This window comes from Strigops habroptila, chromosome 10 (assembly GCF_004027225.2).
Source record: "Strigops habroptila isolate Jane chromosome 10, bStrHab1.2.pri, whole genome shotgun sequence".
NCBI lineage: Eukaryota > Metazoa > Chordata > Aves > Psittaciformes > Psittacidae > Strigops > Strigops habroptila.
Window position 1 is genome coordinate 40,572,064 of NC_046359.1, and position 26,201 is coordinate 40,598,264.

At 40.8% G+C, this 26,201-nt stretch overlaps 1 protein-coding gene across 3 annotated transcripts in view; it reads right to left on the reverse strand.

Moving 5' to 3' along the window:
* KCNK2 (potassium two pore domain channel subfamily K member 2) overlaps positions 1–26,201 on the reverse strand; it is an 83,072-nt gene that overhangs the window by 27,202 nt on the left and 29,669 nt on the right. For all 3 annotated transcript variants that reach the window (XM_032920197.1, XM_030499881.1, XM_030499882.1), the window contains one exon: positions 812–972. In XM_032920197.1, the coding sequence (XP_032776088.1) occupies positions 812–972 (161 nt within the window). The remainder of the gene's footprint in view (positions 1–811; positions 973–26,201) is intronic.

A 26,201-nucleotide genomic window follows, 5' to 3' on the forward strand; every position in this document is an offset into this window, starting at 1 on the left:
CTGCTAGAATTCAAGGCATTTAAGATTGTTAAGGGTAGGCTGTGGCTGAGATTTATCAATATCTGCACAAGCTTCTGGTCTGTTTGACAGGTCTCTGTCTCTACTGAAGCTGTGCCACTTTGCACGAATAATTAAAGATCAGCATGAACCTCTAGGCTATGTTAAGCAGTTTAGTAGCAGAGGCTGAAAATACCTTAAACTGTAGAGTATCCTACAGCCTAGTGAGGAGACCACAAAGAGAACACCCATGTTAGAGAGGCACCAACAGGCTCTGTACCATTTAGGCTGTCCTGCTTCTGTGGATGCCCAAAGCTTTAGCCACCTACAACCTGTAAATCTCAAAATGTAGGTGCCTATTTTCCTTAAGTGTGATGGCAACTGAGATTTTAAGAATTGTGATTTTAGACTCAAACACCAAATGTCTTCTGTGAATTAAAGAAACAATTTCCACATTACCCCTACAGTTCCTGTATTCCATCTCCCTGAGTCATTGATTTCCTATTGACTTGCATGAAAACCTTTAAAGGTAAGCACTACAGCAAACTTAGAAGTATTATAAGGGCAAACCAAACTGTTTTGGATCTTCTTCCTCTTCCCAACCATAATTGTTGTAGAAAACGTTTGGTTTCATCCAATTCTCAATTAGACATGTTCAGTAGCATGTTCAGACTTTGCAAAGTTCTTCCTACCTTTTGCTATGCATCTGGTCATGATGAGCAGCTATACCCTGGTTTTCATACTTCCAATTTCACTTGTTAACTTCAGAACAACAAGCAGCATGAAGGACAAATGAGGCAGGCAGCATACTCACAACAAAGGTGTCTTCTACTTTCGCAATTCCTTTTCCAAAGATTGTCCCTAGTTGATCTCCAACACCAGCCAACAGAAACCCAAACAGAGGAATTCCCAGTAAGGCATAGATGATACAGAATATCTTTCCACCTTGTGTGCGTGGGGAGATGTTTCCAAAGCCTAAATTACAAACAACTTGAGATGTTTAAGAAGTTACATATATTACATTACACATTTTAACTGTTCTGCAGGAACAGAACAGTTAAAAATTAGGTCCTATTAGGTTAATCATACGGCACAGCAAACGTGAAAAATGAAATGAAAGTGTAGGTCATACAGTCCTCTCTGAGCTAAAATTAAACTGCTGCACAATCCACCAACTTGTATTTTCTGTACTGTGGAGAACTCAATTTTTTTAATAAATGACAGCTTTTCTCATCTACTACATGTAGTTAATACCAATTGCTTAAGCTATGCCTTAGCCCCTGCTACCTGGAAATGTCTATTACTGGACTTGTAATTGGAAGGCTGCAGTACTGGTAAACAAGATACAATTTTGCTTCATAAGTGCTCAGTTTCAAAGAGAAGCAGCCTGAAAAAGACTGCTCATAACTGTCAAAAAAATCCCTCATAACAGGGATTTCTAGCCTATGTGGGACTGCTTAGAGTCTTCATTATTAAAGGCTTTGGTTCTTTCAGTGTTCCAAACAAAGAGAGAAACAGTTTATAGCTCTGTCCATTTGAAAGTGTAAATCATTTTGCGTTCACTGGCTTGATATGCCTGTGATACCTCAATTGCTGCTGGCCCACTTAGTCGGAGAAACTGAAATACAAAGAACACAGGCCCCAGCATCTGTGAAACATATCTCACAGGATGGGTATAGAAATGATTTTGACAAGGTCACATAGGCAGAACCCTACAGACAAGTTTCATGAGCATCACTCCTCCATTTTAATTCCAAAGTTTTCCTCCTGCAAAGGATCACTCGTGCTTTGGGGGAAATAGTAACAGACCAGCATTTTTGACACCGTTTCACTTTTCCGCACAACAAAAGGCAGCCAGACAGAGAACTTGTCAGAAAAAGGCTTATTTTCCATGGAGAAATTAAAGAAAAGCTTTTTGGGTAGAAAAATAATTGTAAATGAAAAGCAAAATATTTTAGCAAGTAATTGAGAGATTTGTTTTCGTGTCTTAAATTTTGCATGAGGTGCTTTTCATATACACAATCATTCAATGAAAACCAAGTTTTCTTGTGAAAAAGCTGATGGACAAATTTTATCATCTCTATTGAGAGCTTGCAATGTCATTTTCTTTTCAAAATACCTTAGTATTTTTGCACAATGTGACTGTAAGCTTCTACAAGATAAAGCACATTTCATGAGGATCTTAGGTATTTATCAGAATTTGTATTTAACTATTTTGAGCATGTTAGTTTAACATAGATTTTCTTTCCGAAATCTATTATCTCAATTTTTGGTTCTGCTATCCTGTAGGTAAGCTACATCAAAGCCCTGTTTTCAAAACTACTTCTTCCTTTCAGTACAGAGACAGAAGCTGCCCCTCACTCAATTGCATTAAAATAAAAATGAATCACATTGAGAATATATTTTACTCCTAGATCTTTTGCCCCAACATCAGTTTCCAGATAATAGTTGTTTAAACAATAAGTGCAGTGTGATAGAGTGCAGTTAGATGAAAAAAAAAAAAAATTACATTAATTTTTCCCAAATGATGACTAATAAACCCTGACAAATTAAACAAAATCAACAAAATTAGAGGAAACATCATCAATTACAGGTTGTGGAGTCCTCCAAATTTAAGTTTTCCCTGCACTAATACAATGAAAAGAAAGCCTGACTCAGGCAACTGGAAAAAATGTCACAGTGCCTTTAGCCCAACCTAGTATCCTTCTCTAACCCAGGGCTAAAATTACTGATTATTATAATTCAGGATATTTCAGCTCCACTGAGTTTTCTCTGACCCTTTATGCACCAAGCAGAAAAGACCCTTGAGTTTTCAAATAAAATTAGCTCATCACCAACCAAAAAGGGACAAACAGATCCAAGCTCCTCTGTTTACATAAACGCGCCTGTTTATGCATCTGCAGGAGCCTGAATAGTTCCAGGGTGTAATTCCTGAGGGGTCCTAACGCAATTCAGAATCAGGGGTCTGGATACACCAGATTTATAAAACTCATACTAGGGGATTTGGAAATTGCTCTCCCCCCTCTTTTCTTTTTGTTGTTTAAGAACTGTATCCACTTCAAAGTAGTGCCTCATAATGGCGACAAAACACATGCAGCACACACCAAGCAGGCAGTTTTGCCCAGTTAGCTTCATAAAGCAAACTGGCATTCTCCATGCATCCCACAGCTATTACAGAGACAATTGCTGCTTCAGCATACTTCTCATCTGCTGCCAATTGCTATGAGGACATGAAGTTCAAGTTCAGCTTGATGTGTTCTCCTCCCTAAATCAGTCACATCTTGCTCAGGAAAAGGATGGTACCTTCTTCTACAGTCACAAATTCTCACTTTCCAGCCTGAAAAATGAAAAATTCTCTTCCATAAGCAACAAAGAAGGTTTTGTATTATTAACTGTACTTTACAAAAAGATCTCACAAATTACTGGATAAAATAATCCTACTCCAGCAGGTAGTAGTTTCTCTCTGTCCAGATGCTCACTGCACATAACAAAACATGGCACTCTCATAATAGGACATGTACTTAAGTGAACTGATCTACCAAGGGCTTTCCATCACACATTAATCGTATTTCCTACAGCGTCATGTTTTATAGCAGTCTCCTGCTGTACACCACAGCCTACTTCCCAAGTTACACAAATTGTCCTTACATCCTACTCTCAGTTTCTCCAGTGAAAAGCTAATCCATCATGTACGCAATGGGAGAGGAAACATATTTCACATGGTTGATGTAATTGCTGAGGGTTTTGTCTCAGAACAGTATTACTCCTTTCTTTTTAAAAAATGGGGGGAAAAAAATAGAGGAATTCTAATTCTAACCCAAGGAAAACTTTGTTTCAGGCACTGTGCTTGGAGAGTAGCACACGGCCACAGGAATGCCACCACCTATCCCTGTGTACCATGCAGCTCTTTTCCACATGCAGGGCAGGAATTCCTGGCACCACTGCAGCAGCTCAGTGGCATGGCATGTTCACTTCAGGGTTCCTACTTCTGCTCCAGAGGCTGGCATAAAGTCTGGCTATGACAGTCTTGCTCTCTGAGAAGCCCTGGATCATCAGCCACATCACACCATGCTCTCTGCTGCTCTTCCCTCCCTCTGAGCTGCTTGCCTAGAGGGGATGGCGCACACTAATTGTACAGGCAGCCTCAGTACCTCTGGTACTCTTCACACCTAGTCCCATGCAGTTTTTCTCTTCCTCTATTTCTGCTAAATGAGTAGAACCGGCTGGTTCTTCATTACAACCAATACACCTGGTTCTGAACATGGAAATGAAGAAAGCACTAGATTTAAACTTGCTAAATCTCCCAGAAAATTTCCCTCAAAGGCTTTTAAACCAATACTATCTGCAATGAATAGCATGAAGCATAAAAATCTAATTTGCACAATAGGATCAGTTTCACCCAAGACCATTTTCTGCCTGTACTTCCCCAACATGCCTTCCCCACTTCACTTTCATTACCAGGAGCATGATTTGCCTCCTAGTGCCACCAAATCCGTTTCATGGCCTGCTAAATGCTTAGCATGCCTTTACTGCCCAAAGGATTTTGTGCATTCAAAACACATTGTCTCTGACAGCTGCTGTGAACAAGAAATACATTTTGCAAGGAACTTCCAGTAACCCCTGAGTTAATTAAGAATAAAAGGCAGATTTTATGTAGATTGTAACTAATTGTTCCACTCAACAAAATAACATATTCCATGGTTTTGTGTCCAGAATCCTTAGAGCCTTCAAGATGAAAATTGGATACAAAGAGAAGCTCAGCCCCTTTGGTCAGCAATAGACAGAAGAAAAGGTATGCTAAATGAAAAAAAAAACCAACCCAAAAAACCCCAAACAAAACAGAAAATAACACTTTATAGGATTATTTTATTTTTATGTCCTCTTTTTTGACCTATTTGAGGATGAAAATGTAACTTACTCATCTGAAGTGGATTTGCTATTAAGTAGAAATTAGTAACTTTTATAACTACAAATGTATTACTGCTTTTGAGCAAAACAGCATATGTTTGAAGTTTCAGTTGGGGGGGTGTGTGTCCCCCTACCCATGACAAACAACAGGTTATACTGCAAATGTAGAAAAGTTTGAAATGCTAGAATTTTTCCTGTAATAGATAAGACACTCCTGTTCAGATGAGACTGCCTTTGCATGCAAACGTTCATGAAAAGGAAGCTTGACAATTAAGAAAATTTCTGTTTTAAGTAGAGAAAAAGATCCCTTTGCTTTTTAGTTAAACAGTATCTCAGCCTTTCACAAAGGTCCTTTAGATCCACTCTTTCAAAGTGGAGTTCGAAGAATAAAGACTCCAAATGAGTATGTTTTTCACAGAGAATTCCTAGACAAAGCAGGGCATCTATTGAAGCAAGCTGGCTACAATTAAGTATTTCTCATGTGAGAGATTGTAGGTGCTTTTGAGAGTTCTAAGACTAAATTTTACTTGCAAAATTGACTGGAAAAGAGTGTCACCACTTATGATTCATTTATATCAAGTGGGATTGAAAGGTCTGGGGAAAGATTTGAAGCATTTTCTTTCCAAACAAGAAAATGTAAATTCAAATACCAGTAAATGTTTTCCCATTGTTTTTGACATACTTCAGATTACACAAGACATCATTCATCAGACAGCAAACAATATGAAAATTATAGCAAAATAATGTCATATATTTTGAGATATGAGAAACTACTCTCAGCTGTAGGTTTGGATATGTGGTCGACTGATGAAACAGTTCAATACTGGAAGATGAACAATTTGGTGAACATGCACGCCCTCAATTACATGAAAATGGATTCGAGAAATTTGATACTAAGAAGACTGTAGAGGCTCAGAGGAAAGGCTGAGCTCCTGGCTGCTGAATCCCACGAGGCCAGAGCCAGATGAAACAGCTCCATGCCCTTGGCTTCAGCCACCAGATGCTGTGTGCAACTGGTGGCAGCATTGCCGCAGGTTCACATCCACCCTGACTAGGCAGCTCAATTACAGTGATTACCCTTTCAAAGGGTATACATGTGTTTTGATAACAAATGTCAAATGGATTTTTAAGAGATCAAAATATGCTTTTTCCAGGCCCTGAGGAACTATCTGATGAAAGCTTTATGAAAGGTACCTTTGCTGCATTTCTAGTAGTTTAGATGGTTTTTCCCTTTGGATTGCCACTTCAGGTCAGGAGACCAGCGTTTATATACATGCCTGCCCATTAGTGCCAAGACAAGGTATGCGCTTATTCATAGATAAATACCCCTTTTAGCATAAATAATGGTCTGGATATAATCGTTAAACAAAAAGGCAGTATATGCACCCATACTGGCTATGGGGAAATCTCTGCATACACTGCAGAAATACCAAAACATGCATGGTTGTGTTCAGTGTGGAAACATCTCCCTTTTTACGCTGATCCCTTTTCCTTTCCTCTTCTTAACTCTGTCCTACACTCCAAAGTTTGACATGCTTGTATATGCCCATGTCATATACTTATATATTTACAAATAAATACTTCATGGGGGTTTATGGCTTTGGTTAGTAATACTATAAGGGCATTTTTAGTCTTCCTTGTGACTCCGAACCTAACATTGTGAAGTAGCCAGAAAATTCCTATTCCCAATTTTGCAAATAGGTAACTGAATCACCAAGGGAAGGAAGGAAAGGATTGTGTGCAATCACATTACACCAACACTTTGCTAGGGAAATATTGGCATCTAAAGCCCTCAAAGAACCTCTGTCAAGCTTGTTCAAGTGAATACTTACAAAACGTCTGGACTCCCCTTCTGCCAGGGCTAACACATATGTGCATGCACGTATATTCCTGAACACAGTGCAAGAGAATTTGAAGGCTGAATAAGGACAAATACTATTTGCATCTGAATACTTGAATGAATTGAATATGAATACCCTTGCAGTGAAAGCGCAATATTTCTGTGTTACACACATACATGGGGCTTTACCACACATGCCCATACTATAACTACATCTTACAGCTATTGCTCCCAAGCTGTTGCCTGTGGATCCCATTCTGGGTATGTAGCTAATGCTCCCCTTCCAAGTTAATCCTTCAATTTAAAAGTGAAATACTTTTCTGTACATGCAAGTGATGAAATTGCTGCATAAATCTTGCTGAAGGAAAGGCCCTGTGCAGTAACACAGAGGTGAAGGTACCTCTGTTTTAAACTTCAGGCTGCTATGAAACTGAAAATCTCTGATCTACAGAAGTTAGGAGTAATTTCTAAAGATAATCATAGAATCATTTAGGTTGGCAAAGACCCTTAGGGTCATCGAGTCCAACCATTAACCTAGCACTGCCAAGTCCACCACTAAACCATGTCTCTAAGTATCACACCTATATGTCACTTACAGACCTCCAGGGATGGCAACTCAACTACTTCCCTCACTCACTTTAGTTTATAAAAGCCAATTCTCTGAATAGTTTTAGTCAGTGATTTGGCAACATGTTGTCAAAAAGTTCGCACAGGCAGGGCGAGCAGTCACACTTTGCCAAATGAACAACCTGTTGATGCATCCGTAAAAAGGATCACTACTGGTGCCTCCAGGAAAAAGCAGCAGGTCGTAGTAGTAGGTGACTCTATTTTGAAAGGCACAGAGGCACCCATCTGTTGGCCTGACCCAGTCTTGAGGGAGGTGTGTTGCCTACCAGGGGCTCAGATCAGGGATGTTGCTGAGAGGCTGCCTGGTCTAGCAAGTCTTGCTGGCTATTACCCAATTCTAGTGGTCCATGTGGGTGCTGGCGATATAGGTAGCAGTAGCCTGGAGAACTTTAAGAAGGACTACAGAGCCCTGGGAGAGGTGGTTAGGGGCTCTGGAGCTCAGATAGTTTTGTCATCAATACTCCAGATTAAAGGGGAGGACCTTGAAACGGACAGGCGGATTTGGCACGTTAATAAATGGTTAGAACAGTGGTGCCATAGCCAGGGGTTTGGTTATTTAGAACATGGGACTCAATTTGGGAAGCTGGGTCTACTGGAGGCTGCTGGAACTGGTCTGATAAAGAAGGGGAAGAGCTGCTTTGGTAGGAGACTTGCCAGGCTGGTCAAGGCAGCTTTAAACTAGATGTGTTGGGGGAGGAAGGCATCGATCCATCCCAACACTCCCAGTCAGTTGCCAGGACCTGTAATAAATGCTTGGCACGATGCAGAGATATTTCAGCTGCTCCAGCCAATGAGTTGGCTTCATTTGGAGCTCGGCTCAGATGCCTCTATACAAACGCCCATAGTATGGGTAATGAACAAGAGGAATTAGAGATGTGTGCATGGCTACAGGGATATGATATCCTCAGCATCACAGAAACATGGTGGGGTGGCTCCTATGATTGAAGTGTTGGAATGGAAGATTACAGGCTTTTTCGGAAAGACAGGCCAGGCAGATCGGGAAGGGGAGTTGCTATTTATGTCAGTGACAGGCTGAAGAGTATTGGAACTCTGTCTGGGGATGGGTGATCAGCCAACAGAGAGTTTGTGGGTCAGGGTCAACGGGAGAACAGTGATGGGGGACATTACTGTGGGGATCTGTTACAGACCGCCTGATCAGGAGGAGTCTGTGGATGAAGTGCTCTATAGACAGATAGGAGCAGCCTCACACTCACAGGCCCTTGGCCTCATGGGGGACTTCAACCACCCTGATATCTGTTGGAGGGAGGGTACGGCCCGGCACAAGCAATCCAGGAGGTTCCTCAATTGTGTAGAAGACTACTTCCTCTTGCAAGTAACAGAGGAGCTGACAAGGAGAGGTGCCATGCTGGACCTTGTGCTCACCAACAGGGAGGGACTGGTTGGAAATGTGATGCTCCAGGGCAGCCTTGGCTCTAGTGATCACGAGATGGTCGAGTTCGAGATCCTCAGGACAGTGAGAAGGGCATGCAGCAAGCTCACTGCCCTGGGCTTCAAGAGAACAGACTTTGGCCTCTTCAGGAACCTGCTTAGTAAGGTTCCATGGGATAAAGCCCTAGAGGGCAGGGGGGCCCAAGACTGCTGGTTGATATTCAAGGATCACCTGCTACAAGCTCAGGAGTGTTGCGTCCCAACTAGATGGAAATGTGGCAGGAGGGCCAGGAGGCCTCCATGGATGAATAAGGAGGTGCTGAGGAAACTAAGAGGGGAAAAAGAAGCTTCTAAAAGGTGGAAGTGAGGACAGGCGGCCTGGGAAGAATATAGGAGCATTGTCCGGGAAGCTAGAGACCAGGTCAGGAAAGCTAAGGCCCAGCTAGAATTAAATCTGGCAAGGGATGTGAAAGATAACAGGAAGGGCTTCTATAGGTATGTAGCAAATAAAAGACAGACTAGGGACAAGGTGGGCCCTCTCTGAAAGCTATCAGGAGAACTGGCTGCCCTGGATTTGGAGAAGGCTGAGGTTCTTAATGACTTCTTTGCCTCAGTCTTCACCAGCAAGTGCTCTGACCACATCATGGTCAGAGCCCTGAAAGGCAGATGCAAGGACTGTGAGAACGAAGACCTTAAGCCCACCGTAGGAGAGGATCAGGTTCGAGACCATCTTAAGAACCTGAACGTGCACAAGTCCATGGGACTGATGAAATCCATCTGTGGGTCCTGAAGGAGCAAATGAAGTTGCTAAGCCACTGTCCACCATATTTGAAAAATCATGGCAGTCAGGTGAAGTTCCTGACAACTGGAAAAAGGGAAACATAACCCCCATTTTCAAGAAGGGGGAACTACAGACCAGTCAGTCTTACCTCTGTGCCTGGCAAAATCTTGGAGCAGATTCTCCTGGAAGGCATGCTAATGCACATGAAAAACAATGAGGTGGTTGGTGACAGCCAACATGGCTTCACTAAGGGGAACTCCTGCCTGACCAATTTGGTGGCCTTCTATGAAGGGGCAGAGCAACTGACGTCATCTACCCGGGCTTGTGCAAAGCATTCAACACTGTCCCACATGACATCCTTGTCTCTAAATTGGAGAGACATCAATTTGATGGATGGACCGCTCGGTGGATAAAGAACTAGCTCGATGGCCACATGCTAAGAGTTGTGGTAAATGGATCGATGTCCAGCTGGAAACCAGCAACCAGTGGTGCCCCTCAGGGACCGGTGTTGGGACCGGTCCTGTTCAACATCTTTGTCGGTGACATGGACAGTGGGATTGAGTGCGCCCTCAGCAAGTTTGCCGACGACACCAAGCTGTGTGGTTCGGTTGATACGCTGGAGGGCAGGGATGCCATCCAGAGGGACCTTGACACGCTTGTGAGGTGGGCCGATGCCAACCTCATGAAGTTCAACCAAGCCAAGTGCAAGGTCCTACACCTGGGTCGGGGCAATCCCAGGCACAGCTACAGGTTGGGCACAGAAGAGATTCAGAGCAGCCCTGCAGAAAAGGACTTGGGGGTGTTGGTTGACGAGAAGCTTAACATGAGCCGGCAGCGTGCGCTTGCAGCCCAGAAAGCCAACCGTATCCTGGGCTGCACCAAAAGAAGCGTGACCAGCAGTTTGAAGAAGGTGATCCTGACCCTCTATTCTGCTCTCATGAGACCTCACTTGGAGTATTGTGTACAGTTCTGGTGTCCTCAACATAAAAAGGACATGATGCTGTTGGAGCAAGTCCAGAGGAAGGCCACAAAGATGGTAAGAGGGCTGAAGCATCTCCCGTATGAAGACAGGCTGAGAGAGTTGAGGCTGTTCAGCCTGAAGAGAAGCTGCGTGGAGACCTCATAGCAGCCTTCCAGTATCTGAAGGAGGTCTACAGGGATGCCGGAGAGGGTCTCTTCATTAGGGACTGTATTGATAGGACAAGGGGTAATGGGTTCAAACTTAAACGGAGGAAGTTTATGTTGGCTATGAGGAAGAAGTTCTTTACTGTGAGGGTGGTGAGGCACTGGAAAAGGTTGCCCAAGGAAGCTGTGAATGCTCCATCCCTGGTAGTGTTCAAGACCAGGCTGGATGGAGTCTTGGGTGACATAGTTTAGTGCGAGGTGTTCCTGCCCATGGCAGGAGGGTTGGAACTAGATGATCTTAAGGTCCTTTCCAATCCAAACCATTCTATGATTCTATGATTCCACTGCTGTTTATTTAGTATCATTGCTTAGCACAGCACTCCCTTTGGTATTATCTGGATTCTAACCTACAGAATTCTGATTTTCAGCACTAACTCTTAATTCTGTGTCACAGAAATGTCAATATATTATTTTGAAGGTTATAATGTTCTGGCTTAAGCCTGGAAGAAAAAAAATTATTAAAAAACCCCTCGATTTCCAGTAATTCTCTTTTTGAACTATGAATAATAATGAGAAAACCTAGACTGACATTAATAAAATGTGGAATATTCAAGAATTGACAAGACAGAGGCTGATCTCTTTTCAGTGTTTTTTTAAACCTGAGTTCTGTGGGAGCAGTAATCAAAATCAATAAAACTTCTTGTAAAAGAACAGGCTATAAATATTCATAGAAAATAAGTTTCCTTCAAGTCAAAGTGCTGTGCTGGAGAGGTGAAGGAGCATTGTAAGGAAAGTCTCGGTATGGGTATAGAAGCTGTTGCAGTATTCAGTAACTCACGTTCAGTTGCTAAGGCAATTTCTCAAGGAACTAGGTAATAGCTGTTAAAAGACTTTTAAAAGTTTAAACATGAACTCAGATAGCTCTGCCTCCCAGTACAGGTTCCTCATTTCATTCAGCTGTCACTTTGTTCAGTGACAAGTATCTACTTCTCATCAGCAGTAGGACTTATGCCCCTTTTTCAATTATTTCTTTTTTTGTTGTTATTGCTTATATCCATTTTACCTCTAATTCTTATTCTAGCAAAATTGAATCAGCGCCAAAACCCCAAAACTCCCACTTGCTATTTTCCTTTAAGTGAGATTGCTCCATGGGAGCAAGATGCCTGGCTAACACAGCTAACGAAAACATAATGTACTTTTTACTTTAAAGTTAATAGTTCATAATATAATGAAACTTTTACTACCCAAGTATTCTTACCATGTGTAAACACTTATCAAATGTGACAAATTGACACTCGTTCTGCACCAAAAGTAATAAATAATTAACAAGGTCAAGTGCAAAATCCTGTACCTGGATTGAGGCAGCCCTCAATATCAATACAGGCTGGGGGATGAAGGGATTGAGAGTAGCCCTGAAGAGAAGGACTTGGGGGTACTGGTGGATGAAGGATTGGACATGAGCCATCCAGTGTCTGCTTGCAGCCCAGAAGGCCAGGCGTATCTTGGGCTGCATCCAGAGGGGCATGGCCAGCAGGTCAAGGGAGGTGATTCTGCCCCTCTACTGTGCTCTTGTGAGATCCCACCTGCAGTCCTGCATCCTGCTCTGGAGTGCTCAGTACGGGAAGGACATGGACCTATTGGAGAGGGTACAGAGGAGGCCACAGAAATGATTAGAGGGCTGGATCACCTCTGCCATGAGGAATGGCTGAGAGAGCTGGGGTTCTTCAGCCTGGAGGAGAGAAGACTCCAGGGAGACCTTATGGAAGCCTTTCAGTTCTTAAAAGGGGCCTATAAGAAAGATGGGGAGAGACTCTTTAGCAGGGCCTGTTGCGATAGCATGAGGGGTGATGATTTTTTAAAAGAGGGGAGATTCAGGCTGGATGTGAGGAGAAAATTCTTTATGATGAGGATGGTGAAACACTGGCACAGGTTGCCCAGAGAGGTGATGGATGCATCATCCCTGGAGATATTCAAGGACAAGCTGGATGTGGTTCTGGGCAACCTGATCTAGTTGATGTCCCTGCTCATTGCAGGAGCTTAGACTAGATGAGCTTTGAAAGTCCCTTCTAACCCAAGCTATTCTAAGATCCAAGTGATCCACAGAAAAACAAGAAATGTAAATTTTAGATGTACTGACAAAAACAATCTATGAACAATTTTTTCTGATGCTGCAACTTTAATGGACATTTGATTTCCCCCCCCCCCCCCCCCCCCAAGTTTGGGGGCTTTCTTTTAATACCTTTACTTTTTGTTCCCTATAATTGAAGGTAATTGAAGAAACAGGTTTGTTTTTTTATTTTCAAGTAAAGCAATTCTTGGTGCTGGGTAAAGCAAGCTCTTTCTGGCCTCTCCATCCCAAATACAAAACAGTCCACATGCTTTCCAGCAGAGTTAAAAACTACCCTGCCTGTTCATGCTTCTGTCTTCCATATGAACAATAAAATGGAACAAAAGTGTTAGCAAACTAAAACTATGGTGGATTTACAGCAACAAATGAGTCATGAACAGCTGAAATGCCAAGTCACCAGCTTTTGCCTTTTCTCCCTAGGAGCAATGCTATTCCCAGAGGTGAGGACATCCATTTTCTCGTGAAATGTGTACTGTGCCAGCACAGGCATTCTGTAAATGCACCCTGGTTCACAGATTCAAAACAAGAACTAAAAATCCCATAATCCTACAATCAGCAGACTCAGTCCTTGGATCATGTTAAGCTGATGCAACTCGCCAAAAGGAACGCAGGTACGATGGAGCACTTCTGCTCTGGAGACAAGCTGAGAGAGCTGAGCTTGTTCAGCCTGGAGAAGAGAAGGCTCCAGGGAGGCCTTAGAGCTGCTCCCAGTTCCTAAAGGGGCTACAGGAAACCTGGAGAGTGGCTTTGGATGAGGGCCTGTAGGGACAGGACAAGGGTGAATGGCTTTAACCTGCCAGAGGGGAGATGGAGATTAGACATCAGGAAGAAGTTCTTCCCTGTGAGGGTGCTGAGGCACTGGCACAGGGTGCCCAGAGAAGCTGTGGCTGCCCCATCCCTGGCAGTGTTCAAGGCCAGGTTGGACACAGGGGCTTGGAGCAACCTGCTCTAGTGGAAGGTGTCCCTGCCCGGGGCAGGGGGTTAGAGGTGGATAAGCTTTAAGGTTCCTTCCAATCCAAATCATTCCATGATTGTATCATGACACATTAGGTAAGCTAGAGTTTTCTTTGTGGCTTTAAGCTTTTCTTCATGCACCATATTTCACTTTAAGAGACCTTTCACCAGGTCAATGTTCAAAACCGCACATATTTTGTCTCAGTTTTTCCTCTGTTCTGTATCTATTCTTGCTTATAAGCTACACATACGCATCCCATATATTCAGATCATTTACCCTGAATCAGAAATAGGCAGATAAATTCTGGGAAAGAGACGGCAGTCCAGGGAAAATGGGAGGCAAGGAGACTGCCATGAAAGAGAAACTCCTCCTTTGCACATATAAGCACACAATTCTTAACCTTAGTAAGACTGGTAGCAAGGAGGCTCTTTAAGAAAAAATATGTACATACACACACATTATTTTGCACATGATATCAAAGAGCTGAGTATTTTATTACCAATAAAAATGCCTCTTGATGCAGTGAGTCCTTACATACCAGCACATTAAGAAATACAATTTCATCAAAAAAGTTATGATTAGAACACTACCAAGTTTCTAAAAGAAAAAGCTCTGAAGATTTTTATTCATAGCATTATTTTCTTTAAAAAGAAAATGAGATGGTTTTGCCAGTGAGACTCACCATCAAGTATCTGAAAGTGTGAGGTCATTCTCCTATTTCTCTTTTTTTTCCCCTCTGGAGCAATCTTTACAATTAGGGCTAACACAGGATCTTACAAAGAGAAAAAATGAACCACTATGCATAAATAACTTCTGACTTCACATTTTAGCTTCTAGCTACTTATGGGTTGTATTCCTGATTCAGCAAAGCAAGTAACATGCTTAACTTCAAAAATGTTTCAATTTATCTCTATTCAGGTAACATTTAAATACCTGAAAGCACATTTATTCTGTGAGCATATACACCTGCAAAGATGAACAAGCATATATACTTTTGAAAATTAAAGTCTTAACAGGTTTTTCAGTTGATTTTCAGCACCGTCGTGATGTGGTAGAAATCAATCCTGGAAATCATGCTGTCACCAGCTCTTTTATTTCCCAGAATTTCACACTATATTATCAAAAAATCTTTTGTTGTAATGTCATTATCTAAAGCAATCAAAGAAAGTGCAATTACAAGACTGCAAAAATATTTAAAATACTTCAGAGGTGCAAGAATTAATTTGTGCTTCCACAGTTTTCAATCTTTAGTGACTTAAACCTATACAGGTGTGTGGGTTTTTCCTCTGCAGTGAGTGCTTCAGCAGAAGGCAGTGGAAGGTGAGCACTCTCTGGCTCAACAGCATCCTACCAACCCTCAGCACAACTCCCTGTCTTCACCCAGGCTACTCTGAGAGCTGTCACTCTGGAGGTTCTCACCTGACTGGCAAAGAGAACAGACTAAAGATCTCTATAAAAGTATAGAGTCAAGTCTTTTATAAAGATAAGTTCATGATTCTCACCAAAAGTTCGTAACAGAGCAGTAATGGAATATAAAATTGTCTCTGTATGTACTTTAAAGCCATTTAAAAGATAACTGTCAGGCAGTGCAAAATTAATTCCAAACTTTGTGCTTTTGGGTTTACCTCCCCAGTTTGCTTTTGAAAGAAGCCAATGTGATTTACAGTGGATGGGACTTTCAGCAAGTAGCAAAATCATGACCAATCATGTCCTTCATGCCTCTCTTTGAAATACATAGCCTATGATTTTTCTTTCACAAAGTAAAAGGAATCTTTTAGAAAGAAATTAAAAATGGGACAGTACTTCATGAAACAGAATACAGCTTTCAGCTAAGGGTCTTAAATTTATGTAATCTTGCACTTCAGTTCAGAGGGGGAAAAGATACAGTAAAAAATGTATAAAAATTAGCCACATGTAAATATACTTCTCAAACATTATCCCACTTCCTCCCCTTCCCTCCAAAGTCCTGAGCTGGAATACAAAGAGCTAAATCAGTATAGACTAAGCCATCTGACTCTACAAACACAGCTCTGAGTCTTGCTTGGACTATGGAATACACTATGGAATACAGTCTCCTGAAATCAAGAATACAGTCTCAGTTAGACCAAGCACACAACTAAGAGTAAAAACCCTATTTATTAAGCAAAGTGAAATTTCAAAAGGAAAATAACTTGAGAATTTGACATCTAAAAAGCCCAGATCACCAGCTCATACATTTAATGCTCCTCTCCCTCATGGCTGTGTGGCATTATGTACAACCTGTCTCTTACCTGGCCTTCCCAAAAGACCTCCAGGTATTCCCCAACCTTACATCCTCATGGAGACTATCAGCTTGCTTTCAATTTAAACTACCTGAAAGCATTTCACACCCGCAGGGTCAAGCCCTTTGGTTTCCCCATCCTTTGGTCTAACAGCCCACATGAAAACAAATGATGACCCAGGAAAGGTATCAGAAGCAAAAGTCCAGGTTGCATTAGCACTGCCAAACAGAAAAATGGGAGTAAGAAAGGGAGAGACTCACCTTTGGGGAGCGCTTATTGGTGTCTTTCAATATCAATGTTTTAGGCTAAATGGATGCAGGTTTGATCTAGTTCCTACTTGGAACAAACATGTTCACCCATATGCCAGTTTTAAAACGCAGAAACATAAATTGATGTTTTTACTCTGTCTCCCCTTAAGTGTAAGTGCATCTTGTAAAAACAACAGCTCCCTTTTCAACAAAAGCACAGTATCTCCTTGAACTGAAAGACGAGGAAAACTGTATCCTCAATAAAATAATATTGTTTCTCTTACCTTAAAAAATGAAAGCATATAGAGGTACGGACAGCACAGCAGTTATGCAAGCTAAGGCCAGTAAATCTTAATAACTTTTAAATAGGAATATTCTTGTACGAGAAGGACAGTTACATTAAAGTATACCCCATGCCCTTATTCAACCTTAAAAATTAAGAGTTACATGGAGGTGAGAACAGTAATACTTTTAACAGTATTTTAGCAGACAGCAAATATTGATACTGATTTTTCTATTGCTATTACAGCATTCTGAAACGCATTGCAGAAAAGAACATGCATTACTTAGCCTCACTAAAGGTCACTACTACTCCATTACTACCAGAAATAAGCAAATTGTAGCTCAGACTCATCCTTAATTATAGGGAAGGTTTCATCAGTGTTTTAGCTGCTGTGAATTCTGTTAGTCAACCCAGTTTGAAATACTAAATATGCATGGAAATTAATATTCCTTAAGCTGTATTTCAGGAAAATATCCTGTATAGAGAAAGAAATCTGCACTCATTTTCTTTAACTGTACTTTGCTCTTTCACACAGAAAATAATTGCCTTAAAATATTTAGGTTTTTTACAAGTAATCTGCAGCAGTGTTCATAAACTGTCTTTGAAGATCTGAACCAGTGTTAAGTTTAAGCATGTTTCTATTCCTTTGGGCTTCTAAGACACTTATAACATTTACATACATGGCTTTTGTTCACGCAAATATTTACTAAGTTGTTGTTTATAAGCCTTTCCATCCTGAACAGGTATTTGTGCTTATTTCACATACCATCCTGATAGGACAATGTGATACCCCAGACATTTTTGAGTCTAGGTTAATACAAGAGTATTATTCATCACACTTTTCTCTACCATCCCAAAAGACTTTCATTTTTATTTAAGAATACAAGACTGCCTATAAGAAGCCAAATGCTACAAAACAGTTTCCTCAATTTCTGGGGGAAAATAACAGCTAATTTTGCAGAAGTTGCATAACAATTAAGCCATATTTACTTTACATGGAAAGATTACTACTGAAAATATTTTGTAACTCCAGCTGCAACAGGATCTCATCTTCCCCAGGTACCTAGAATGGAAGCTAACTGGGACAGTAACTGGAAAAGCAGTGAATGTTTTAAAAAAGTCCCACTCAAAGCCTAAATTCAGTCATTTAGACTTTGCTTCTGGTTCTACTGGACACTGTTCATTCAAAAGAATACCATAATCTTCTGATAATAACAACTGATTTTGCAGCAAGTAATTAATCTATCATAAACTGAAGCCTAACAATTTTTAGCTTGCTTTAACCAGGACTTCTTTTCTGGGACCAGAAATATTTGTAAGAGCAAACTGTGTCAGTTTGGTATCTTCACAGCTTCATTTGTCAACACAAAAACAGGAAACAAATTGTTTGTTGCCATTTTGGTTTTTTCCAGGTAGCTCTAACTCCTGGTAGAAAACAAACCATTGAATGATTTCTTTATGTTTACAAACAAACAGATGAAAGCTGAATTATCATATGTCTATTCATATTCCCAAAGACTCAGTGGGATTCATTAGTGTCTTTTGATACCTTTCAAGTAATCATGTACAAATATTACAATATTTATCATAGAATGGTTTGGGTCAGAAAGGACCTTAAGATCATCTAGTTCCAATCCCCTGCCATGGGCAGGGACGCCCCACACTAGGCCATGTCATCCAAGACTCCATCCAACCTGGCCTTGAATATTGCATTATCTGGCATTTTAAAAAATTCACACACCAAAAAAGTATCTTTAGGCTCTCAACTGGCTACTAAGACATTCATGAAATCCCTACTGCACTCCAGGTGTTAAGGTTGAAGTCAAAAGAATTTTTGCACGACATTTCTCCCCTCCCCAAATAAGACCGCAGAATTAACTCCATGTGTTTTGTAGTCCAACATATATTAGCTCCAACCAAAAGCACGAAACTCCAGGACATAAGGGCTTTCCATACTATAGTTCCCAAAATCAATCTAAAGTAGTACTTTAGTATTCAGAGCATAACAAAAGTGTATTGCCTCCACACAAAAAAGGGGAACATCCCATATTGCAAGAAGTGAATAAACAGTAATTCCAAATGGGACCGTTGGCAATTTATGTTACTGGGAAGCTAAATACTACAGAAGTGCATACATTAGAATTACAATCAGACTAGAAATATTTTTTTCTAAACAAGTCTCTAAATTTAATTTATACTTAGTTTTAAAATTCAGAAGGGTCAAAATAGATAATAAGCATTTATTTCTCTTCAGAACTTTTGGAAATGCCTACAAATTAAACTTACTCTCAAAAGAAATACTGTTCTCAAATGCATTTTTCTACTAGATTAAAATGGTTATTTATGACTTCTGGAGGAATTCACAGAAGCAGAGCTGAATGATCCAAAGCTGTCTCTAATTGGAATAGCCATTATGAAAGTAAGTAGACATGGAACTCACATGCAGCCATACCCAGAAAACACAGAGAATATATGAAGACTCTACACAGTAGTACCCTATTCCTTTCTTCTTGTTACTCACTTCAAGAAAATTGCTCCGGACATTAGCTCATACTAAATCAAAGTGCTCCAGAAATACAGTAACAGTTATTTTTATGAATGCATATTAGTGTGTTTAAGTAAAGAAGAAACGCCCTTCCAAAAAGATATTAAGACTAAGCTTTGAACACTTTAGCTTTCAGGATCCACGCACACAGATTAGAAATACATGAAGACAATACTGAAAAGAGAACAAATCATTAGCTTGTATACAAAGAGCCAGTCTTATGTCTCTTGAAGCAAAAAAGAGGAATCAAATTTTAAAAATCGAATAGAATTCTCATCATGGGTACATAGCAACCATCAAGAAAACATGTACTCAGAGTTCCAGAAGTCGAATTTCAGGTTATCAATTCTGATGAGATGCTTAAGTACTTGGACATCATAAGATGTTGATCATGAAACACATGGATCACCTTCCTTATTTGGAGAAGACTTTTGCCAATTAAAGAAAAAATTATAAATCCAATGTCTGCAGTGGAGAAACACAATCTGCATTTAACAAAAGCTGGCACAGAAGCTGGCATAGAGCTTTCAGAGAAGCCCTCTTCAGCTGAAAACTGCATTGTGTGCTACGGCTGTGTCACACAACCCTGTACTCAAACTCTTGGTAAACACTCCAGAGTCCTGATAAACATCTGGTGCACAACCAGTCTTCCCTACAGCACTGTTATCATGATTTTGATGAACTGAGAATCTAGCAACTACCACACAAACTTAACACTCAATTGAACAACTTAGGCTAGGAAATACAGGATTCCACATAAAAACATCCTCCAAACCAGAAGTTTTCTCCAGTCAGTGTATCATCTTTACACAGGGCAGCATCTATTTCTTATTTGGCATCGGTATTTTCAGATGCAGACCTGCCTGTAACAATAGTGGAAGACTGGGAGAAACTGGGCAAGTGATATAAGAGTGAAGGAAGTTCAAATGAAATTTTTAAGAGTGGACAAAAATGTTGCACATTTCTCAAAGTGGCTACTGCTTTCCTTTACTACCTCACTCCTTTTAATCCCTACTCCTCGCAAGCTGATTTGAGAACAAAGATCTCCTTGCAACATATATGAAAACTAGATATACCCTGTCCTTTGGACAGTTGTGTAATAAATTTAAAACTATAAATTCTAATGCAACTTCTTCCTGTAAGAGCTCTCTGATGAACTAAACCATCTATTTAAAATACCTTTATGTTGCTCATGCACGAACAGAAAACCAGACACATTGCTAACTCCTTTTCTTCCGGGAAGCTACATGAGGGTGTCCTTTTTCCCTCCCCCCCACTGTATTCCTAAGAAGGCACAAAGGGCAGGTCACTTTGTCCCCAGATTTTACTATCCACATAACTGTTTCTGGCTTCAGCTACCACTACCCCTGTGCTGCTTTATCTCCTAACATGGAGGGAATCGCATCTTTTAGCCAAGTGACACAAGATGTCACGGCAGAGGAGGCTGGAAACAAAAGAGAACAGCAGAAAAAAAACAACAAGAAAAGGCAGAGTTTTTTCACCCACTGTTACTGAATTAGCTTTCTTTTATTTGATCCCACACTCCTTTCACAACACCCCCTTCAGAGAAGGTTGACAAACTCTTGAACCCTTCAGAATTTACCTTCAATGTCTCTGACCAGAAATGAGACCAGGATCCAGAAGTTAGCCAGAGGCTCTGATCACAGTACCAAAGTTCCCAAGACGGTATCCTAACAAAATATATTACTATTTAGTTTTTCTACAGAGATTATTGCTGCATAAGCTAGAACACTGCTCAGGGCTCAAAAAATTCCTGCAAAATCCCTTAGAGACATTACATAAAACTGCACTATCCTCAAAGGGACTGATAATATGCATCCAAGATCACTCCTGCTATCGCTCAAACCAAGAGTTTCCCCAGACAGTCAACGTTACCTGTCAGTCAAGAGCTTCACTCTTGAGAAGTGCACCAACTGCTCAAGAAAGAGCACCAAGTGCTGCAGACCCCTTCCCACCAGGTGGGGAAGTACCAGGGCATAGTGGAGATGACCAAAGGTGTCACTACAATGCCACAAGCTAGTGGGTCATACCCTTGGTGCAGCCATTTGGCTGCAAAACCATCTATTGCCCCAGTTCAGATTAGAACTGCAGACACCAGAGGTTTTAAACCAGTTGTCTACTTACATGCTGGTTCAGGGGATCATTTGTGTCTTTGCATCTCAGAGACAAAGATGTTCATTGGACATTATACAGCAATTACCAAGGTATATGAGCTATGTGTGAAGTAACACTCCACACCCAGAAGGAGATCTTAGGCACACGGTACATATACATATATACATATATGAATGGTTCCTTGCAGCCTCTCTCCTCTTTGCATCAATTTGAAGAGAAATTTCTGCATGAATAAGTTAACATACTCTAGAGGTGGGAATAATAAATGACTATTAAAAGGTAAACCCATATACTGCTTGTAGAGATGCTAACATATATATTTAAAATACCTTGATGCAAACAAATATGTGTAAACATATGCTCAAACCTTTAATCATACATTATTTACGCAGTTAGAAAGAAATATAGTGTACACAGATTGTGTTATACTGTTCTTCCTACCACATGGCTGAGCCATGGTATTGTAGCCAAATCCCAGGAAATCTTTATATTCTTATATACAACAAGACATGTCCTTCCAATTAAGTTATTTTAACCCCCATTAGCTCTGAGCAAGCTGAGGTAAGTTATGGGAACACTTGCAGCTGCCCTACAATACAGGTACCAGGAACTAAGTTGTTCCACTGTTAGAACAGGTAAGAGAAAACCCCCAAAACTTCTCAATGCAGAAGTACCTTACTAGGTTGGACTTGAATCCTTTTTGCACTGTAAGCTGGGACAGTATATGCAGCACTCAAGGCAGTACAAAGGTCTGAACTCAGCATCTGCACATCAAGTCACCAGATTTGAGTAGGACTTAAAATCATAGAATAGTTGGGGTTGGAAGGGATCTTCAAAGCTCATCTAGTCCAACTCCCTGCAATGATCAGGTTGCCAAGAACCACATCCAGCCTGGCCCTGAATGTCTCCAGGGATGGCTCATCCATCACCTCTCTGAGCAGCCTGTGCCAGTTTCACCACCCTCATGGTAAAGAATTTTCTCCTCACATCCAGCCTGAATCTCCCTTCTTTTAGTTTAAAATCATCACCCCTCATCCTATCACAATAGGCCCTGCTAAAGAGTTTCTCCCCATCTTTCTTATAGATCCCTCTTAAGAGCTGAAAGGCCACAACAAGGTCTCCCCAGAGCCTTCTCTTCTCCAGGCTGAAGAACCCCAACTCTCTCAGCCATTCCTCATAGCAGAGGTGCTCCAGCCCTCTGGTCACTTTTGTGTCCCTCCTCTGTACCCTCCCCAACAGGTCTGTGTCCTTCCTCTACTGAGGACTCCAGAGCTGGATATAAGACTGCAGGTGGGGTCTCATCAGAGCAGAGGAGAGGAGAGGAGCAAAATCACCTCCCTTGACTGCAGTGGAAAGTGTCCAAAATACAGTAAGTGTGGTAGCAACTGAGCCATTGGTGAAGTACAAGACTGCTGAACTTACATGCTTTAACAAGGTTGAAAGCCAGTGAGTTGATAGAAAAAACAACTTCTATGAAAAATAACATTCTGATGTGCATATAAAAGGACAAAGATTGGCAGAGAGGACTTCAGAAGCAACAAAATAAACTCATCAGAATCTAATTTGTAAAAGATAAAACTAGAATGGCATAGATTTGAAGAAATATTAAAGAATATATCGCCAAGTAACCCAGAGGTAGTTTCAGTAAAATTAACTCTATGCTCAAACCTGGTGGTATTCCCCAGATTGAAGGAAAACTCTTTTAATACTGTTTTTTCCTCAGTGTATTTAAATTAATTTGTATTATTATTACTAAAGAGTGCCTCACAGGAAGCACAAAATGTCATAACTGCAATAAGATTTCAGAAGCATGCGCCTCTACCACAGACCAAAACCAAAGAGTGGAAAATTCTGGGGTTAGACCTCACTGAACTCACAAATACTGAGCCCAGCTGTAACACCAGGCATGTCTTTTCTTCTCCTAGCCATCTAATCATCCCTTTTCCACATGAGTTCACCCAAGGTGTGACCCACAGAGAACCTCCGCGTGCTCCTCAAAAGTCCTCAAAACAAGGTGCCTGTAGGATCAGGACCTAGCATTTCAACTACACCATATCACACATGCATTATGTTTAAATTTTCATGGTTGGATATGATCCCATCTGGCTCATGTTTAGATTTTACTAGCTTTATGCATCAATACTGTCAAATCTGCTTTTCTTTGGGGAATCTTCAGATTTTAATTTCCCTAGAAATTTGCTATTTAGTATTTAGCTATAGTGTTAATGACAATGCCATATCGAATATACTACATGACAGATATATTACTAAGGGCTCAGAATTGGACTGGCCCAAAACCAAAGTTTTTAAAATACTTTGTGATAAGAAGCAGCAGCTCCAAATGGTGCCACTCGCTGTCTCAAAGCCCCTTCCTCAATCAGATGAAGGCTGCAGCCTTTCCTGGCAAGATGTTGTTAGTTCTGTGGTTATCTTTCCACGTGAGTTCAGAGAGAGGACAGATGGAAAAGGAGACAAGAAAGGTGGGTGCAGATGAACCTGAGATAAAAGGGATGTTATAAAAAGATGGGGCAAGAAGGAGAGAGTGCTGGAGAAAGCAGCCAGCACAGGATGAAGAACGTCCACTTGGGCTTCCAGAAAACTCAGAGGAACATCCCAGCTCTAATGCTTATGGTAGGAGTCTCTCTTATGCAATTCCTCCAAAGGCCATATGCCAGGGAGATGCATAACATCAGAAGAGTCCGAGCAAACTTGGCACTATTCTGCATCCAGTGGTCCCTCATCAATCAAGCATTCGCCATCCCAGCTGCTTTCTCAGCTTCTCCTGCTATGATTTTTTTGGTGTTGGTTAATAAGCAGATCTCTGTGGGAGCATTTTCACAGAGGACTGTAGATGAAGTTCTTATTCTCTCTCTGCATGACTACTTAGCAACATGCTGTTCTAACAAGCATATGGTAATCCTTCACATCTTCCAGCAGCTTGCAATACTTCATTACTCTATCCCATCATTAGAGATAGGTGCTATCATGGTGGATAACATTATATATTCATATATGCACATGCATTTGCACATCTGTAAAACAAGGTTCACAAAGCAATGCAGCATAAAGCTACCCACTCAAACATGATGGGTTGGTTTCTCTCCAGGTCAAATACAAAACTTCTTGATGCTAACGAAAGCTGAATATGGGTCCCATCATACTGTTATTCTCTGTTTTAATGCTAGTTCTAGGGGAAAATCCTCATGTTTCTTTGATTCCCACCTCTATTGCCCTTCGATGGCTGCAGAACACAGGACAGGACTTGTTCAACCAGCCAGAGCATGGAGAAGGAATGCTTCTAGCATGGAAGCCAATGTATCACAAATTATTTTCTTGCTCATCAAATAATTTTGACTGCTTTATTACCTTTTATGAATCATAGTTCTAAATGCATTTATTCTAAATCTGATATCTTCTTTTCATTACATCATGGAAAGAATTATTATTTCTGATTAGTCTCTGTAAGTTGCCACTCAGAAACATTAGACAACCACTAAGGTTGAGATGCTCTAAATATCATTTTTAAAACAACAAGGCGGGGAGAAGTAGCACAGATAGGTCTTTACATTTCCTCTGTCAGTTCTGTACTAAATATTTATATGATGATCCAGCAGCATATCATTAAGGAAATCTCATTTTAAAAGACAACAACGAACAATAAAGACTTTTAAATGTTTTATTATGAGAATGGAGACATGAGTCTCAATATCTGCAAGATGGTTCAAACATTTCAGAGAGGCCCAATATAATCATATATATATTCTTTTATATTTAGAATAGTAGAACATCAAAAGTTGGATGAAATTGTAAAAAAGCAAAATGCCTTTCAGTAGAGTATCAGACACAATCAAAAAAACCAACAGCATTTTGGGTAAATGAGGCTTTCCTCAGCTATGCCCCAAAAGCTAATCTGTTCTTCCAGCTATTTCAGTGGCTCTCGTGATAGTTCCTTTCCCTACAAATCATACCCCTTTAAAAAAAAATATGACCCATTATTGAATTATAGTAATTTTTCTGCAGCATAATTTGCTGTGGTTTTATCAATATATAGTAAGACTTCCTCATAAAAGAAAAAAACCCTACAAAATGCATTTTATAAACTCTTAAGAGATCGCCAAGAAATAGTGATCTAGTACCTTCCTACAGCCTACTTTTCATAGAACCACTCCCATATGAACTGCCTTCTCTAGACTAAACTGAGAATTGTTTTAATTTTAAGGAGAATTTAAAATTCAATTTTTAAACTAATTTTTTAAAATTACCAATTTCTTATGTCTCCTTCCCTATTGTTGTTGTTGATCACCAAGGCTGTTTAACTCAGTAAATCTCTCTAGTGTGCAGGATTGAATACTTTCCATACTTATCATGTAGGGTCATCAAGCTCACTACTACTGGGGGCAGTTGCTAAGGCTAGTTACTTCACAGGGTGGCAGAACACAGCATAACATAACACACCTCTCCTACAGTGCTTGAATAAACTATGCTCCTGCCTTCTCTGTGTATCACTACTTCAATGAAACAAAAAAGCTGAACTTCATGTCTTAGGATCATAGAATCACAGGCTGGTTTGGGTTGGAAAGGACCTTAAGATCATTCAGTTCCAACCCCTTGCCATTGGCAGGGATGCCTCGTGCTAGACCATGTCGCACAAGGCTCTGTGCAACCTGGCCTTGAACGCTGCCAGGGATGGGGCAGCCACAGCTTCTCTGAACAACCTGTGCAAGGGCCTCAGCACCCTCACAGGGAAGAACTTCTTCCATATATCCAACCTGAATCTCCCCTGTTTAACTTTGAACCCATCACCCCTTGCCCTGTCACTACAGTCCCTGATGAAGAGTCCCTCTCCAGCATCCTTGCAGGCCCCCTTGTAGGCATGGAGCTCTCCATGCAGCCTTCTCTTAAGTGATCATTTCCGTTATAAGCTCTAATACATTAAGCTCCAAGACTGAGTATCTGCCATCTACAGTTCCTGCAACTC